The sequence below is a fragment of the Pseudochaenichthys georgianus genome, chromosome 17 (assembly GCF_902827115.2).
Source record: "Pseudochaenichthys georgianus chromosome 17, fPseGeo1.2, whole genome shotgun sequence".
Lineage (NCBI taxonomy): Eukaryota > Metazoa > Chordata > Actinopteri > Perciformes > Channichthyidae > Pseudochaenichthys > Pseudochaenichthys georgianus.
In genome coordinates, this window is record NC_047519.1 from 25,215,594 (window position 1) to 25,233,337 (window position 17,744).

Consider the following 17,744-nt stretch of genomic DNA (forward strand, 5'->3'; position numbering starts at 1 on the left):
AACTGTTCACACCTGAACTGAATTAACAAGCTGCCCTCCTGCAGCGGTCATTTGCACCTCTGGAGATCCGCAAATCCGGTTTGGTCCCGACGGCACCAAGCTCGTCATCCTGTCAGTTTGTGACACATCTGCATAACGTTCAGATGTTGTTTAAGAAGTAATAATGTCCCATTATTATACGTTTAGATTATAATTTATTCATGATACAAAAGTCTTGATTGCCAAAGTAACTTTTAACTATAACAAATAAATGCAGTCTAACCTCTGAAATATATTGAAGTAAAATTGCAAAGTAGGCTACTCTTTTACAAGAGTGATCTAGTTTTTGATTAAATAGTGACATTCTACCAGTGATGTGAAGTTACTAAGTAGTTTTTACTCAAGTGCAATGTTTAGATACTTGTACTTTACTTGATTATTTCCATGTTATGCTACTTTGTAGGCTACTTCTAGGCTTACCCCACTACAATTCAGAGGTAAATTATGTACTTGTACTGTACTACATTTATTTAATACCATAGTTACTTTACAGATTTGGATTAATGATGTTAAATATAATCAACACTTAAATAAGACTTTAGTTAAACCTAAAGTAAATTCACAAGCTACCCTGCAGTATACAAAGTCATTCGCTGCACCTTTACCAGCTTTGATAACACTTTAATGCATCAAAACATATAATATATATTATTGTGAAATTGACCAATCTGCAGAATGAGTTTTACTGTTGGTAAAGTATATTTTGATGCCAATACTTGTGTACTTTTACTTGAGTAACATTATGAATCAAGGACTTTTACTTGTAATGTATTCCTACACTCTGGTATACTTTTACTCAGTATAACACCTGAGTAATTCTCCCACCTCTGCATTCTGCCACTGCTCATGTATGTATGTATAGCTGGTCATGGTAGAGCTTATTCAATCTAATTTATACTTTTGCAATGTAATATATTACAATTCCTTTTTTTTTTTTTTTTTAACAATCTGCAAAGTGTCAGGTAAATGTACTGGCGATACAGCACTTGAGTATTCACTTTACAATACTGGATATATGTAATGCTAAGTAGGACAAATGCTCTACTTTAATCCCTCACCACTCTCTGTATTAATCTGTTTCTTGTCATTTCACCAAAGATCCCTCTCAGTTTGGGTCAGGAAGTGTAAGAACTGACACTTGGACATCACAGGAACACCATCTGACTAGAAATGGATTAAGACTTCCAGCCTATTCGTATTCATTTGTAGTAGCATCTGACAGAGCGGAGGCAGAACAGTGTCTGTGACTCAACAACACAGAGGTCACGTCTGAGGGTGCAGACACAAGTGTGTGTGAATAGGCAAAGGGCTCTTAGTACGGGGTGGCATGCAAAGTATTAACATGTATATATCAGTTATTGTATCTTTACAAGTCATATACTGATTTATTTGGCAGTGGATCACAGTTGTATTCCCTTTTAAAGCACCATATATAGTGCATGCATATTTACTGGGAAGCTGATGACATCAGTGGCCTTTAAAGTACAGACTATTTCTATGATTGAGCAAGATATTTGTTACCATGTTATTTAAAAACTGTATCAAAATCAATCAAAAAAGCTGAAGTCAGAGAAGTTATAAAACCCATTTGCCAACTCCTCAACTAGGCCTATATAAGGAGTGAGATGATTACTAATTTCACACCTCACAAATGCCTACGATGTGCTGAGGGATCAGAGAGAGAGCAGGAAAGAGAGAAAGAGGAGTGCACATGCACACATGGCCCACAATTGCAGAGTAATAACCAATATCTTGCAAACAGCCGTGGGTGGGTGGATTGTGGGATCCTCGAGTGTAAAACGTGGCATGTTTCTAGAAGAAGCAACACAAAAGAGGAAGTTGTCAAAAAGATATTTATTGAAAAGTTGAAACTTAGGCAATCAGATGAGGTAGCCTACTAAAAGTCATTGGACATTTATAAATACAAAGTTAAAAAGACACGCTAAATACAAAATAATTTACACACAACTATCAAAGCATTTTTAGTGGGAAAGCTATCTTCTATACAGCCGATTCATATTCAACATGTAAATATTTACATATACATTTACCCCTTCACTGAAGGCAGGCCCAACAAGGCCAATACACTTCCAAATGAAGACCCTACAAGTCTCTGACCTCTGCAAAACAGACTTAATTACATATTCATTAAATACAATTTAGTTTAATTGTAATCCCGCAATAATAAAGAAGAGCTTCTTAGATGCCTCTCAACAAGTTTCAAAGTTGTCATCTCAGCAGGGTTTTACTGAGTTCTACCACACAAAACATCCTAACAAAAAAACATCTAGTGTTGCAAAACATGCTATTCCTTTTGTACTGATCTACCATGGCCTCCACATTGACTTGGAGTTACAAATGACAGGCAAGCTCAACACATCCTGGCTGTCAGCCTCCTCCTCTGAAGAGACATGACTCTGCTCCGAGTCTGTGGTCTCATCCAGGTCGGAGCAGAGGTCATCAGAGGAGGTGGTCGGGGACACCAGGGCCGAGTACATGCTCTCAGACAGGGACCAAGTGCTGCTGTTACTGTCGGGACTCTCTGACATCGTGTCCGGCAGCATCACGCGGAGGCGGTCCTCGTCGTTCAGGGGCATGCTCTCTAGGAGGTGGTTCAACAGCTCTGCGGCTACTGTTGGATCAATCCCTGGGCAGCTGGAAACAAAAGTGTGCACGTCGTGCATACACTGAATGTAGCCTGCGGCGAAACGCTCACAAGCCTCCCGGTTCACGGCGTCCACTTCTACGGAAAGATGACACAACAACCATGAGCCAGGAAGTTAGCAAAACAAACTGCCAACAAACAAAACTCTCTGTTGTGATTGGCTGAGCAGAAGATGCGCACCTGTGGCCGCATCACAGTTAATCAAAAATATAAATGCGCTAAACGTTATCAATTAATTCGTGAATCCGATTTACAATAATTAGTTTGTTCTCCAAGGGTAGGACGTGACTGCAATATGCTAATTTAACGTAATACTTTTTTGTTAAGTAATATATATCACAAACTGTTGCTTAATGGCGTACTTTACTCCTAAATGGGCCTACACGTAAATTGAACAATGTTTACCTTGGGCCTGGTTTTGGAGGACGCTCTCCACCCGTTTCACTGTCATCTCCAGCACTTCGGCATTCTCCATCTTTGATTGTAACTGCAACGGGTGACACAAAACAAAACGTAAGTTATAAGCGCTGGCTACCCACGCTAGCTAAACCAAGTCACACTTGTATGACGAAAAACACTAGCGTCACACAAATAACAGGCCTGAAAATGTATGCATAGTTTCTTACGTCTGAATCCGCCATGAGGACTCTGAGTTCTTGTAAACTTTCATTGATGCGAGCCCTCCTTTTCTTCTCCACCAGAGGTTTCCTCATCTGCCAAAAACATTACAGAGTAGACAATGGAGTTAACGTACTTTGTCAGTTACCAGCCAAGTTAAGACAGATATTGTTATCAAATCTTTACTCCGGCTCTTACCTTTCTTTCAGATTTGATTCCAGTGCAGTTATCACCTCGGTCCGTGTTGTTACGGTTGGGGGCCATGTTGTTAAAGTTTAACCCATGCGCTGCCAGAAACCCTCTGGAGCCGAGGTCGGTGACTAATCCAGAGAGCCGTTACAGCTCGTTAACAGGACAGATGGCCGGGCGATCCCAGCAGCCAACAAAGCTTGCAGAGGGACTGGGCTCCCAAATGCTGCTCCGTGGGGGCTTGTGCTAGGTATATATGACGGCTCATTTACATATGAATGGGGGGAACTGGCTAGGAGAGCAAGACACATCGAGAGCGCGCAATGCTCATGTCCGCCAATCACCAGTAGTTATAGGTTTTTGTCCCCGATATTAGTCTAAATCTACCAGTGGTGTAAAAAGTAGCTACGAACATTTACTCAAGTTATTTAGCAGTTTGTGATTAATGATATGAAATATAATAAACACTTAAATTAAGAATTGAGTTACACCTGGAGTAAATCCACAAGCTATCCTGCAGTATACAAAGTAATTAAAATGAGCTCCACGTTTACCATCTTTGATAAACATTGTAATGCATCAATAATCCTAATCAAAACATATATATATTATTAGAAAATTGCCTAAGCTGCATAATGATTACTTTTGGATCATTACGTTTATTTTGATGATAAGACTTTTCTACTTTTACTTGAGTAACATTTACAATTCAGGACTTTTACTCGTGGTATTCCTAGACTGTGGTATTCCTGCTTTTACTTAAGTACAAGTTATGAGTACTTATTCCACCTTTGAAATCTGCATACAGATTTAAAATATATGAATTCAACCAGAGAGGGAGTACACAAAGCTTTACATCTATATTCACAGCTGAAACAAATAAGAAACAACCAATTCAATTATGGAAATAATAGATCATATTGAATGCATGAAAACGACTGCTATCAATCAAAGAAAAAACAATATAGTCAGTCCTTCATATGTAGGTTATTTCAGAATTTCACACTCCTTTTAAGAAAACCCAACATTTCGTCATTTACCCAAAAAAAGGTTAGGGCATGTCAAATATATTTTTTTGTGTCATGATATGTCTTTGAATACAAAGAAATTATCTTTTTTGGCACCTGCATTTATTTGTAGCACTTATCTACTGGCACTTATCTAGTACTTCAAAATGTAACCTTTTAAAACCAACATTCAAAGCACTTCCTTTAAATATATATAGGCCATCTGCTAATTCTCACATTGCATCATTAGTCAGTTTAGCCTATTTCATGCTTGATTGTCAGCCATCAGTTCACCTATGGGGACTGGGCAAGTGCTCCATTCCCTCTAAAAAAACAACTAATGTGAATTGGATGATATGAGCCATTTGTCAAGTACATAGATGTGTAAAGAGCCTTGAGGCTCCGCAAATGAACAAAAGCCTAAAACAGTGCTGCCTGAAAAAACAGAATCCTTGTATTTGCATGATTTAGTGACATGTTTATGTTCTGGTATAATTAGTACATGGAGCCTTCAAAGTATAGCTTATGATGTCGTATCATCTATTTAAAACTCATGTAGGCTATGCAGTGAGTCATATCGACACTGTGTCATGGGTATCCACATATAGTCACAATAGACGTGTGGATGTCTCTAGTTAGTAGTACATGTCGTTTGGTCTGCCGTGATCCACTATCATAGCTTTATAGGTCCAACCATGCTGAGCCTGGCTGCTGGGTGTAGGGTTTAAGTTGCAGAAAATAATATTAACATCTGATGATATGATTAACTATGACATTGCAAAGTTGTGTTCATTACATTTAACTTAGGCTTAGAGTTTTTTAAATATATGTTTTAACTTGTATGTAAAGCACTAATACACTAATATTACACTAAAGGTCTTTACCTTTAGTTGTACTAATGCTCATAATGCTCATCATGTTGCTTTACATTACTTGTGTATAATAATGTACTATACAATATACTATTTATTAAAATATAAATGAAATACTCAAGTCAAGGCACATATTGTTCCTGCATTGTAATTTATGGTAAAATATTATGCACTAAATGCTTTGCTGATGCACATTTATTATTATCATAAATAATTATCAGTTATAGTGACCTAGGGCGAACTAAATTGTTTATAGCTGGCTGAGAGTTTGATACATTCCTACATTTCCGGATGGAAGTGTTGAGAACAGAACAGGAGATGCAGCTTTAAATAAAATACGGAAAGCACTACCATATTGGGCACTTGCCTTCAGAATAAGAGCACGATGTAATCTTATATTAATACACGAACGATACAATTGATTATTTTAATGCTAAACAGTTTTAAGCGTTTAATTGTATTTATTTGTCTTGCTAAACAGACCTTAAACAGCGCATTCCGAGTTTAATTTGGACATTGGTACCGGACTTGGACTCTTATTGTGACAGCGGCGAGGCGGCTTTTCCTTCAGACCCACACAGTGCTTGTTCGTCAGAGAAGACGCTCTTCTGAGGTCACTGAGCCCCGGGGGCGAAACTGGTCTGCCGCTATATAATCTTCCCAGCTCGGTGGAGGAAACCAGCGCACTATCATCAGCTCACTAGATAAAGAACACACACTCTTTAACAAACAAACAAACATGGTGAAGATCACTTTCCAGACGGTTTCGGCGCAGAAGCCCGACAAAGAGATCGATGGAGACAAGATCATTATACCTCAGGCTCACGTGAGTTTGCACACTTTGTTTTTCTATTGTTTCGTGTTGTGGTATTTTTCTTGTCTTCCAGTAGGCTACTTAATTAGTACCAGTAGTATCATTAATTTAACGTTGACCTGTATGTTATTAGCTTGTCACTCTATGGGATTTGCTTTTATTCTGGTATGATCTTTTAGTGCAAACGTGCTTATATAAACAAAAGCCATTTTGTGCAGACGTGATTGCATTGCAGTGATGTTTTGTTTTTAATGCAACCGAATAGTTTAACATCACGACACGTACTGCAGTTTATTATATTGCTCTACACGGTGCATAGGAAACATTTCTGACAGAAAATAAAACATTTTACATCACTGGCACTGGGGTAACCTGTAATGGCAGGTCATCCCTGTCTGGGGATGTTGACATTACGTCATCTTGTTTGGACACTGCGAGCACACACTGCAGATGGCCGTCCTGTAGTTGTGCCTTCAGCGGAAATTACACCATTACTCAAAACGTTTCATACGTGCAGGCGTAAATAATGAAAGTGAATAATAGTATGCAAAATAAATGCCTTCTCATTACTCAGTAAAGGCAGCAGGACTGCACACAGCCTCAGTTCTCTCCGGTTTTTGTCGAAATAAGAAAACAACAGGGCTGTTAGATGCGGTCACTGCACCAGTCAGTGACGTCACAAGGTGTTTTACCCATAGACTGTATATATAAATACCACGTAAATCCAGCAGGTTGCGCCTAAGAGGACATGCACCTGTGATAGAGAATGCTAACCAAAGATCATGTGTGTTGGAAATAAACATTGCTCATGATTGACTTCTCAACATTAAATATCAGGAGTTAGAAGTCGTTGTTTTCCTTTTGGCTATTCTGGTATCCTATGTTAAGGATCTTGGTGAGTTAATCAATAGATTTGAGTCAATTTGAAGGGAGCTGAACATGCACCCTGTAAATCCTTAGTTTCCATACATGGGGCTTAGGTAACCATTATTTGTGAACAGAATGAAACATCTTTAAAAATGATACATAGATAGATAAATAGAGTAGTTTATTGTGCACATGATGGGAATATGGAATTATTCCTTATGTTAAACCTAAATTATATATTTATGATCTGCAAAATAAGTCCAGCTTTTCATAGACTCCTTTCTGGACTACCTCCCAGGAGTTCATCATGATAAAAATATCTTTCTCAAATTGGATTCAATTTGGCTGTTTTAGGCCCCCTCCCCCGATACACACTGTACAAACACTGAATTCCAATTTCCCTTCTACGAGTACGAACGCATTTTTTCACCAGTTTGTTACGTCAACAGAAGAATAAGACATGATCTAAAAGGCTGTGTGGATTCTGATTGGCTGCGACAGTGTGCTAGGCGTCAGAGCCAATGTGTGTAGATCTATTAATATGTCCGCCTCTGCTGAGGGACTCCTCAACGCAAGTCTTCTCGCTTTGACTCCCACCGAGGGTGCTAGGGAACTAACAAATATGGAGCGTGGAAGTAGGCCTCCAATAATAATTCCAGACGGCCACGTGCGAGCATCTTCGTCAGAGCCTTGTGCAATCTGTTCTCCCTGCTTCCGCTCTCCATAGCAACAGTTGTCGGGAGAGCAGTGGAGACTGTGGGTGGGCATCTGGCATGCCTCATTCATGTCCGTCCTACGTCTATCAGATCTCCTCTGCTCACTGACGACTTAGCAACCACCTCCTGTCAGAATTTACTTGACTTTGTACAGAACAGCATGGCAGTGTGAGGGGAACATCGCTTCCACTGATACTCCATCCATAGTCCAAACATACATAGTAGCTTTAATAAAATATATGTTTTTCTTGGCTGCACCATTACTGCAATGCAAATGTGAAGCCCCACATGTCAGTTGCATCCTTTTGCACATATTTTGGTGATACTTGAATACTTTGTGTCCTTTTTTTAAATATCATGCCCTCCTAATCAACCACCTTTCTTTCCTTTTTACAGGAGAAGCTTATACTTCCCGTTGGGCCGAGGAAGACTTTTCCAACTGGCCTCTGCTGCCTCACCTTTGGCCTGGTGGTGTTCATGTCAGGACTGATGCTGGCTTCTATCTACGTGTATCGCTACTACTTTATACCTCAGGTCAGTTCATTCTACCTCCCCTTTCTTACCTCATATCCTGAACGCCGTGGCACAGAAGTTTAATGAACACAAATACAAAAACTTAAAGTAACTGTCAGATTCTAACTCAGCTCTGTTGCGCCCCATTAGCAGATCCCAGAAGACAGCCTGTTCCACTGCCGGGTTGTCTACGAAGACTCTGTGTTCGCTCCTATGAGGGGCCGCCAAGAGATCGAGGAGAATGTTGGCATCTATCTTGACGACAACTACGAGCAGATCAGTGTACCTGTGCCACACTTCGGAGGCAGTGACCCCGCCGATATCATCCACGACTTTCACAGGGTAGGTTGAAGCATCCATTAGTTTGCTCTCATTATATTTTCCTGTTCGAGTATCTCATTATTCATTCATTATCGTTCGGATTGTAACCTTTTTGTTCTATTGATTTCAGGGCCTCACAGCTTATCATGACATTGCTTTGGACAAATGCTACATCACCGAGCTAAACACAACTTTAGTGATGCCACCACGAAACCTGTGGGAGCTGCTGGTCAACGTCAAGGTGAGCACCCACTACATCCTCACCTCTTGTCTCTGGTGAAGCTGTTGTAAAAGCATTGCTAGAGATTAATCATTTGTTTTTCTTTGAAACAGAGAGGAACATACCTTCCTCAGACATACATCATCCAGGAGGAGATGATGGTTACAGGGAGGGTGAGGAACATGAGGCAGCTTGGCCCCTTCATCCACAGACTCTGCTACGGCAAAGAAACCTACCGCCTCCGACGCCGCAACCCACACAGACGTAAGTGCACTCATCCAATTCCATTTCCAATCTACTCAGCAGTTAACACTGAAACTAATGTTTATTCAGATTATTCACAATTGACCTATAAAATGTCAGAAAATTGTGGAAAATGTCCATCCCTGTTCTTCAAAGTCAAAGGTGATCATAGACATAGATATTCAGTTTGATATAGCATAAAATCGAGAGGCTAAAACCCATTTTTCTTCCTTGGAAAAATACCTTAAATATTCTATTCATAAATCTTTTATTAGATAACCAACATTCTCTTTTAATCCAGAATTTGTTTAGTCAATTAATCATTGCAGCTCGACAGGCGATATGATATGCTAAATAGTTGTTGATGGATCACTTCCGCCAAGCATCAGTCTACTTCACACCAACGTTTGTGAGAAGATGAGTCATGTGACGATGCATATAATCAAAACCAGAGCCAAATAAGGGCTTCCTGGTGAACACGCAGATATTGGGTCTGCTTTGTAATATCCTCCTCTAATTGTGTGTGTGTGTGTGTGTGTGTGTGTGTGTGTGTGTGTGTGTGTGTGTGTGTGTGTGTGTGTGTGTGTGTGTGTGTGTGTGTGTGTGTGTGTGTGTGTGTGTGTGTGTGTGTGTGTGTGTGTGTGTGTGTGTGTGTGTGTGTGTGTGTGTGTGTGTGTGTGTGTGTGTGTGTGTGTCCAGCCTGGGAACTTCCTGCTGTGTGAGTCATTGCTAGTGCAGTGGACACATCCACACACTACGGAGGAGGTAGTGATGCGCTTCTGAGATCTCCTGTCGTTGGCACCTTTGATTGGTGTGATGCATTAAACTTCCCCTGAGTACATATATGGATATTTATGTGGGGATTCCGCTGCTTATTCAAAATGAACAAATAGGAAACCCAGCAAGCCTCTGCTACTGAACAGATTTTCTAAATGTGTCTTCTTTTCTCTTCCAGGTATTGACAGGCGCGAGACAAAGACCTGCCATCGCATCCGTCACTTCGAGAACACTTTTGTGGTTGAGACCGTCATCTGCGACAGGTTCTAAAGCGGAAATCACAGCCACCCAACTCTGAAGCCAATTTCAAACCATACCTCTTAAATTATTTAGGATTTTAACTGCACTTTAAGAGCAAGTGTTTGTCCAACAATTTTACTTTGAGTTATATTTTTATTTTTTTTGTCTCAAGTTGGAAATGCTCTTCCATGTTCATGTGAAATGTCTTTTTTTATTCAGCCAGTTTATTTGAATGAAGTTATGAATGTGTTTGGATATATCTGTTGTCAATGTCACTGTTAGTGTGTCAGTTAGTTACACTTGCATCCGCACACTTTATTTAATTTAAATGTTGTTTTGTCCTTATTGTTATTTGTTCTAACCTATTAGATATGTAGGCGTCCGTCAAGATGCTTGAAAGCGCTCACACAGTGCACTCATGTTAATTTGTTATTTTTTTGTTTTGAATGTCAGAAAATGGCATATACCTCATGTCGTTAAGACTTTTCTTTGCTTGTTCGTATCATTAATGAATGGTGTGTATATAAGGGTAATTGTTCCTAAGCAATATAAACTGTACATTTATTTTCATCTGGATTACCTATTGTTACATGCATAGATTTTTATCTAAAATCGACTTGTTTCGTGAATTATTTCTTTATGGTTTGTCTTGTCATTTCCTTTGGTATCGCACTTTCCTACTCCTTGGATATAATGGCTCAAGACTGTATTCAGTAGCAGTGCTTTAGAAGGACAGAAGGAACCAAAGTCTGCACTATGCTTGGTTATAAGGATATAAGAAATATTTAAGAAGAATGCTTTTTAGTTAGATCACTTACTGTAGAATAGATGATATCAAAGGTTTAACTCATGTTGTCTCGCTCTTCCTCTTTACTTGGATTTTGCCCGTTGTCTTTAGCTTTGCCAGTCCCCAAACACTCCTATCGTGACAACAAATCTCTACAATGTTAATTTGTCCCGATTTAAAAAGATTTGGGGTGTCTATTTAATGTACAACCTGGAGCAGAAAAGTCTCCTTTGATAGAAACCTGTGATTTGTGCTCATATTGTCCTATATTACTTTACTTTATTGTACAGTCAATATCACTTCTGATATCTTGCTGCTTTAAAATAAATGATCAAACTTATTTTGACTTTTGAGTTTTTTCATTTCGAGTTTAACACATCTTCCACATCATTAACCTGAGAAAGCTGCACACATAATGGGTTGCTTGTGATTTTCCCATACAACATAGCTGCAGCGTCATTGTTATGATGTGACGCACACATCACAAGATGAAACTCCCGTGGGTCGCTTTATTTCTGTTTAAAAGAGGAAGCTTTGGTTTCAAAAACAGTGTCACTTTGATGAGAAAGCATTTATTTCTGGAACTCTTTTTAGTGGTCCATGTGTTGTATACTAGAAATCAACTTTTTCAATGTTTAGGGCTTTGTTCTGATAAGTATTACAGTAAAATGTTTACATCTTTGTTTTATTTTAGCGGACTTTAGTTTGTAGACCATTTGCACAGAAAACAGAAAAAAACTGATGAAAAATCTTAAGAGCTTTATGAAAAAACAATTTCACTTTCAAAAGAAAACTCCAAAGGAAAACTGAAATTAAAACAACTTATTTTTACTGAGCTCAAACAAATAACATTGAAACTTAACACAGTACGCTTGTGCAAAATGAAAGTATTGAGACACAAGTAATGCAAGTAAATACAATCATGGCCGACTGGATATAGTCAATAACATTTAAAGCTGCTTCTAAATACAGTTAAGCCCTTATTGAAACCTATCAACACCTTCCACTGTTACCACAAGAGGACTCTGTTCAACATGAGCGAAATAAGGCAGAGCGTGTACGGCAGGTAATGCACGTGCAACTTTACATTTGGGTTTAGCTTTGACAACATTTACATAAAACCAAATATCTCCTACTAAACATATTAATATCAAACAATCTTATTGAAAGTCTTAGTACACACAGGACTTTTAACAATGTCAATTATATTGCACATTTAAAGCTACATTGTAAAAAAAATCCAACAAAGAACTCAAAATAAAATTACATTTGTTATTTGTTATAGCATTTGTTGCGAGTCAAAGGAAGTTGATTACTCACCCTGTCAGTCAGTTTGATTTCCCAAAAACGTTCAACCAGACCTTTCAATTTACTTCCTCATTCGGATCAGTTATTGAAAATATGTTAAGTATAATCACTGTACAGATGCATTTTAAAATCATTCAAGCAGAACACTTCATTGTCAATAAACATCAGGCATTATTTATATAATAATGTACAGAATGGATACATTTAAAATTAAAAATAACCACGTAAGAATATCCACAATGTATGGGGTGAATATTGTGATGCTATATTTTATGTCTCATCAATCACTGTTAGATTTAGGTACTTGATTATAAGACATTTTTCTTGAAATTCACAATGTTCAGGGGACCAAACTAATATTTTTTTTTTTATTAAAATAGTAAACAAAAGTGTGTTTGAGTTTATAAAAATATAATAAAAAAATATATTTGAAAAATTGATAATCAATTTCATTTGTGTTTTCAGATCTCTCCTGGTTGCTGTGTTGATTTATTCATTTACCAGGTAAGGGAATATTTGAAATTTCAATCAATATTTAAATCATTTTTGTATTCACTATCTTCCTTTTTAATTATTGACCTTGTTATAAAGTTGACTTTTAGGTTGTTCCGCATTTCATATATGAGGGATAAATAAAGCCTCATGATGATTGTTATTATAATTAGTTATGTGTTTGAAGAAGTAACACATGTACTGACTGTTTTGACCATTAAACCAAATTTGACTTCATAGACTGCAGGTGCCCTGTTTGACAGCTTTATATTTCCATCAGACCACACATCCGTTTATAAGTGCGCAGGATGGAGGACAAACCCGCCAATAAATCATTTGAGAAGAAAGGTGATATTTTTGCCGCCCACAGAGCTCTCTGAGGCTATACGGGCGTCTTTGTGCTTCCTGTCATTGGACCAACTCATGTATCATCCCATCGTTTCCCCCTTACTCTCAAGCACGAATTGAGATTGCATTTTGACCTGTTACTCATGCATGACACACTTAGCTACTAAAAACAATACATGCTCTCTTTCAGTTTCACTCCCCTGTTTTTGGCTATCACTCATGAAGCCAGGTTTCATATTCACCACCAGCCGTCCTCTGACAACTAATATTCACATTTCAATTAAATTGCTGTCAGAACTCTGAAGTGCTTACGGTGGCTCTTCTTTGGTTGATCATTGATCTCCTGAAGCTGTGTTTGGGGCTCCTCGCCTCATAAGCGATGAAGTAGTAGCACAGAGCGTCTAGGCAGCAGGTGACGTTGGACAGACACATGGCTGTCTGTAAAAACAGGCTGATCCTGGTCTGGTTGCCGCAGTCTTGAATTATTCCTTGGTGTACCTGGAATCATGGGAAGTGTCACAACAAATAAAATATTGGTTAACCATCCTGACTTCATTGAATTTGTGCTTTAATAATAATAATAATAATAAACATCAAGAAATTCCCCTCAGATTATTTGTTAAGAAATGTAAAGGTACATGCAGCAAAATATAACATATTATCAATTTAATAGAGACAAGGGGGTAAAATGTATGATAATACAAATAAATTAAATTAAATAAATAATAGTTTCAGCATAATGTTAATTTGATAACATCAAATACAGTATACATAGACATTTGCACAAAAATGTATAGATACTTTTTTTTCTTTAATGCGTTTCCATAGAAGGGCCTTTAAAATATAAAGTATAATACATGATCGAATCTTTAAAAAACACTAAAGGTGTAACATTTTCTTATCAGTCTGTTTGAAGATGATCTCTTCATCAGACTGCCGGGTCAACACCAGTGATTGGTTTGTCTCTACTCAAGGATATGTTATGACTTTATACAGGCTTTATTTAGTCTTTTTTGATGATGTGAAATGGCCACAGATGCCATGTTTGACACTAAAATAAAAAAAGTTACGTATGATATGTGTTAAGAATGATCAAATAATATAACCGTAGGCCCACTGGTTTGTTATATCTTTAACCAGACCAGGCAAACTTACAAAAAAGGAAATTCTCCATCTGCTGATGAAGATTACGTGTTTTTATAGAGAGTTTGTGAACAGCTACTTGAGGTGAGATTGTTTTCACTTTCATCTATTATCTTCTTAAAGCTGCTTCACTTTTGAGTTCAGTTTATACAAAATTAGCTCCTAGTTTCTCTTACCAGGAACTGCAGCAGGATACCGAGGTGGCTGGGGGTGAAGGGCAGCAGGAAGGCACTTAGACTGCTGTAGATGATCTTCACACAGGCCCGGCTCTGGGGGCTGTGCTCGCCCGACTTCTGTAGCACCCAGATGGTCTTAACCGAGCAGTAAACCACCACCAGGGCAGGCAACAGGAACCCAAACACCTGCAGGCAGATGATCACCAGAGGGCTCCATCCTTTCATTGGAAATCTGTGGAAGCAGTGGAAGGCAGACGTCTGCCCACCCTCCCTGAAGCGATAGACGGTGGGGGAGAGGGCTGCCAGCACCAGCACCCAGACCCCCATGCTGGTCCCCAGAGCCAATTTGGGTGAACGCAATACTTTGGCCTTGTAAGGGTGACAGATAGCCACCCAACGGTCCAAAGCTATACACATGATGGTGTAGATGCTGCCGTAAATCCCAACAAAATACAGGCTTTCCAAAACCGAGCAGAGAGGTTGAAGGTCAGCGGGCCAGAGGTGGTTGGTGGCGGCGTGCATTTTGAAGGGAAGGGGGAAGAGGAGGAGCAGGTCCATCAGAGCCAAGCTGGTCATGTGGATAGTTGACTCGGTCCATTTCCGCAAGAAGACGCAGAACACTAAAAGCGCTGCAACGTTGAAAAACAGACCAACGAAGAAGATGGGAATGTAGATGGTCAGCTCCAGATATATCATCAGGTGGTCCACCACCTCGAACGAGCAGTTGCTTGTCATGCTATTGCTGCTGCCGCTGCAGAGGAAATGGTTTGATTTGATTTCAAAGTGAATCTGTTTTTCCGTCATTGTGCTCACACATAAACTTACAGATGTGCCACTGCGCCAAGCCTTGTGAAACCTCTCAGGTTCAGAAGCTGTTGCTTTTGTATCTATCTTTCTAGATAACAGCCAAAGACACAGTAGTTTCAATCACATGCACTATATTTGCAATGTAAGCTAGAATTAGAATTAGGTCAGGGATAAATTGAATTATAATGGTGAATAATATTGAATTTAAATGAGACTTTAATTTATATAGCTTGATCTTGATGGATGTTAAATCTTTTCAGTGCAGCTGTATGTAGTCAAACACTAATAAACATTATTTTAAGCATTTTAAGCTTAAGTGATTTTAGAGTTACTCTGCAGCCATCACTCCAGACAGAGGACAAAAACCCAGATTATTACTACTCTGATAAGTAAGAAATGGTTTCCCAGAGAAGGAACAAAAACATATTTCTGCGGCCATGTATCTCAAGGTAAAAATAAAAATTCCACCAAAGCTACAGTATAGTTAAAGTCACAGATGATTACAAGTGACTCACATTATATTCGATAAATTACATTCAAAACACATGAATAGTCTCAAATATTACTTTATACTTATTGTCATCAACATTTAACTCCAACACCAACCTAACACTTTCTTATTATCTTGTACAGTTCAATCTTGATGTTTTCTTACCTCACGTATGCCAGTCTGGGTGTAATGTTCAGTGTCAGTCTGACAGTCTGTTCTGTGCTAGACATACTTCTGCTTTCTCTACCTTTGTTGTTTCATCACCACTTCCTGAGGCATGCCACGCAAAATGTGTGTTTAGCATTATAGCCTGCTTAGAATCAAGACAGGGGTGAAGCTGTCCAGCAATCATACTTCTATATGCTTTTTAAAGATACAACATGTTAGAATACTGACATTTGCTAAATAGCACTAAACCAAAGTGCAGCTGAGGCTTAAGGGAATGTCAAACGTTTGTATATGTTTATGAACAAAATTATTGAATACATTTAAATATAGGAGCCAGTTTAACAGTCAGAGGATTCCTCCTATTGGGATGTGAAAGGTTCAATATGAATATTAACCTGGACCAAAGTTGTAAATCTACTGGTGTGACTGGATATCAGCTGAAAGACTAAAAAGGCAAAAACTGATTTCAAATGTATTATTTGCAAAGGGCAACGCTGATTGTTATGCCCTAAAATGTATAAAAGATTATTAAAAAGAACATCACGTGTCTATCATGTCTGTCTGCCACCTATCACGATTGTGGTATTGTATTTCCTCTGACTGGAATTCCCATCGCTGTATAAATATGAAGTAATATTGGATGTGGTTGTTCACTGCATCTTGTAACTTTTTACTCAGCTTAGTGTTGGGATGGTGATGCACACAGTCTCTTAATGTTGAAACGCGTATGAAGAGATGGCCTGGTGCAGTAGACTTATTGATTACTGTTACTTTTATTCATGTACCTTTTGTTATTCATGTTTTATTATCTTTGCTTTTAAATTAGTGTTTTTAAAGGCCATTTTATAATATGTTTCTTAATGCTTTCATTTTTGTAAAGCACTTCGAATTGCCTTGTGTTGAAAGGTGCTATATAAATAAACTTGTCTTGCCTTGAATACATTAAGTTTATAGATTATAGGTCAAAAACGAGTTTGTTTTTTATACATGGTTTGCCATCTCTGCATCAAAGTATACATCTAGCAGTAGTCCCAACAGAGATGACTCGAATACTTTGATTTCTATTCTGGTACTGTGATCAGTATTGGTATTCTTCTGTAGAAAAGGCTGGTTCTCACAGTCTTATACCAATACTGATAGTGTTCAATGTTTCAGGTCTCTGCAGAGGCAGATTTGTGATTATGTTTGAGGGTTTCCTGGTTTCAAGTGTGGAGGTGTGTATGCAAAGTGTCGGAAGATTGTTTTTTCCTCTTGTATTCAGAGGTAAAACATTTTAATTATGATGTTTTTGGAAGACTGTTTGAACTTTAAACGCAGTTAACAGATACATGCTTTTGAAGTGGAATAGATCAGAGAGACAGTGGACACGTATGTTTGAAGTAGCTTTCGTTTTTTGGAAAGCCAAAACCCTTTTTTCTGTAAATGCAAATGAAGCTGGCAGCTATACTGCCACCTACTGTTGTGAGTGACTGAACTGAGGCCTGGGGCTTCTGTAAGTAAACCGTTTGAAACACATATCATTTTTAATAAACAAACGTTGCAGCATTTTTACATATTGATGATAAACATTAGAATAAAGAGATTATGAGCATGTCAAATACAAAAACAATGCTGCACAGGCACTTTGTCATCTTTTGTGAAAAGATTGTGTGTTTATTTTGTATCCATTTATTTTTGATCACTAGCACAGGCAGATCAAACCCTGTTTCAAAGAACTCTCAACGCGTAAAAACCTAAATATTATACAGTTCAATGTGTGGATTTAGAGGTTTTGTAAAAAACAAACAAACACAATAGTCAAGGGCGTTTGGCATCTGATTTATTGGATTTATTTATTTAATTTAAATATCACAAAATGATTTGGCAGTGATATTACCATTGCATTATCCATTTGTATGGCTGAGGACTCTTAGGCGTAAATAAA

General features: G+C 38.3%; 3 protein-coding genes across 3 annotated transcripts; 1 reads left to right on the forward strand and 2 right to left on the reverse strand.

The window, feature by feature from the left end:
• Nucleotides 1-1,878: 1,878 nt before the first annotated feature.
• Nucleotides 1,879-3,816, reverse strand: hes6 (hes family bHLH transcription factor 6). Its single transcript, XM_034104236.2, has 4 exons — nucleotides 3,521-3,816; nucleotides 3,331-3,417; nucleotides 3,110-3,191; nucleotides 1,879-2,782 (listed from the first exon to the last, which is right to left on the reverse strand). Exons 1-4 carry the CDS (start codon nucleotides 3,584-3,586, stop codon nucleotides 2,364-2,366), a joined length of 654 nt encoding a protein of 217 aa, XP_033960127.1. The 5' UTR covers nucleotides 3,587-3,816; the 3' UTR covers nucleotides 1,879-2,363.
• Nucleotides 3,817-5,916: 2,100 nt separating this feature from the next.
• itm2cb (integral membrane protein 2Cb) lies at nucleotides 5,917-11,228 on the forward strand. The gene is made up of 6 exons (XM_034104235.1): nucleotides 5,917-6,216; nucleotides 8,184-8,321; nucleotides 8,451-8,642; nucleotides 8,752-8,862; nucleotides 8,955-9,105; nucleotides 10,040-11,228. The coding sequence occupies exons 1-6, from the start codon at nucleotides 6,130-6,132 to the stop codon at nucleotides 10,129-10,131; spliced, it is 771 nt and encodes a 256-aa protein (XP_033960126.1). The 5' UTR covers nucleotides 5,917-6,129; the 3' UTR covers nucleotides 10,132-11,228.
• A 216-nt stretch (nucleotides 11,229-11,444) lies between these two features.
• LOC117462145 (G-protein coupled receptor 55) lies at nucleotides 11,445-16,400 on the reverse strand. The gene is made up of 3 exons (XM_034104234.1): nucleotides 15,818-16,400; nucleotides 14,356-15,106; nucleotides 11,445-13,534 (listed from the first exon to the last, which is right to left on the reverse strand). Exons 1-3 carry the CDS (start codon nucleotides 15,880-15,882, stop codon nucleotides 13,328-13,330), a joined length of 1,023 nt encoding a protein of 340 aa, XP_033960125.1. The 5' UTR covers nucleotides 15,883-16,400; the 3' UTR covers nucleotides 11,445-13,327.
• Between the last annotated feature and the right edge of the window lie 1,344 nt (nucleotides 16,401-17,744).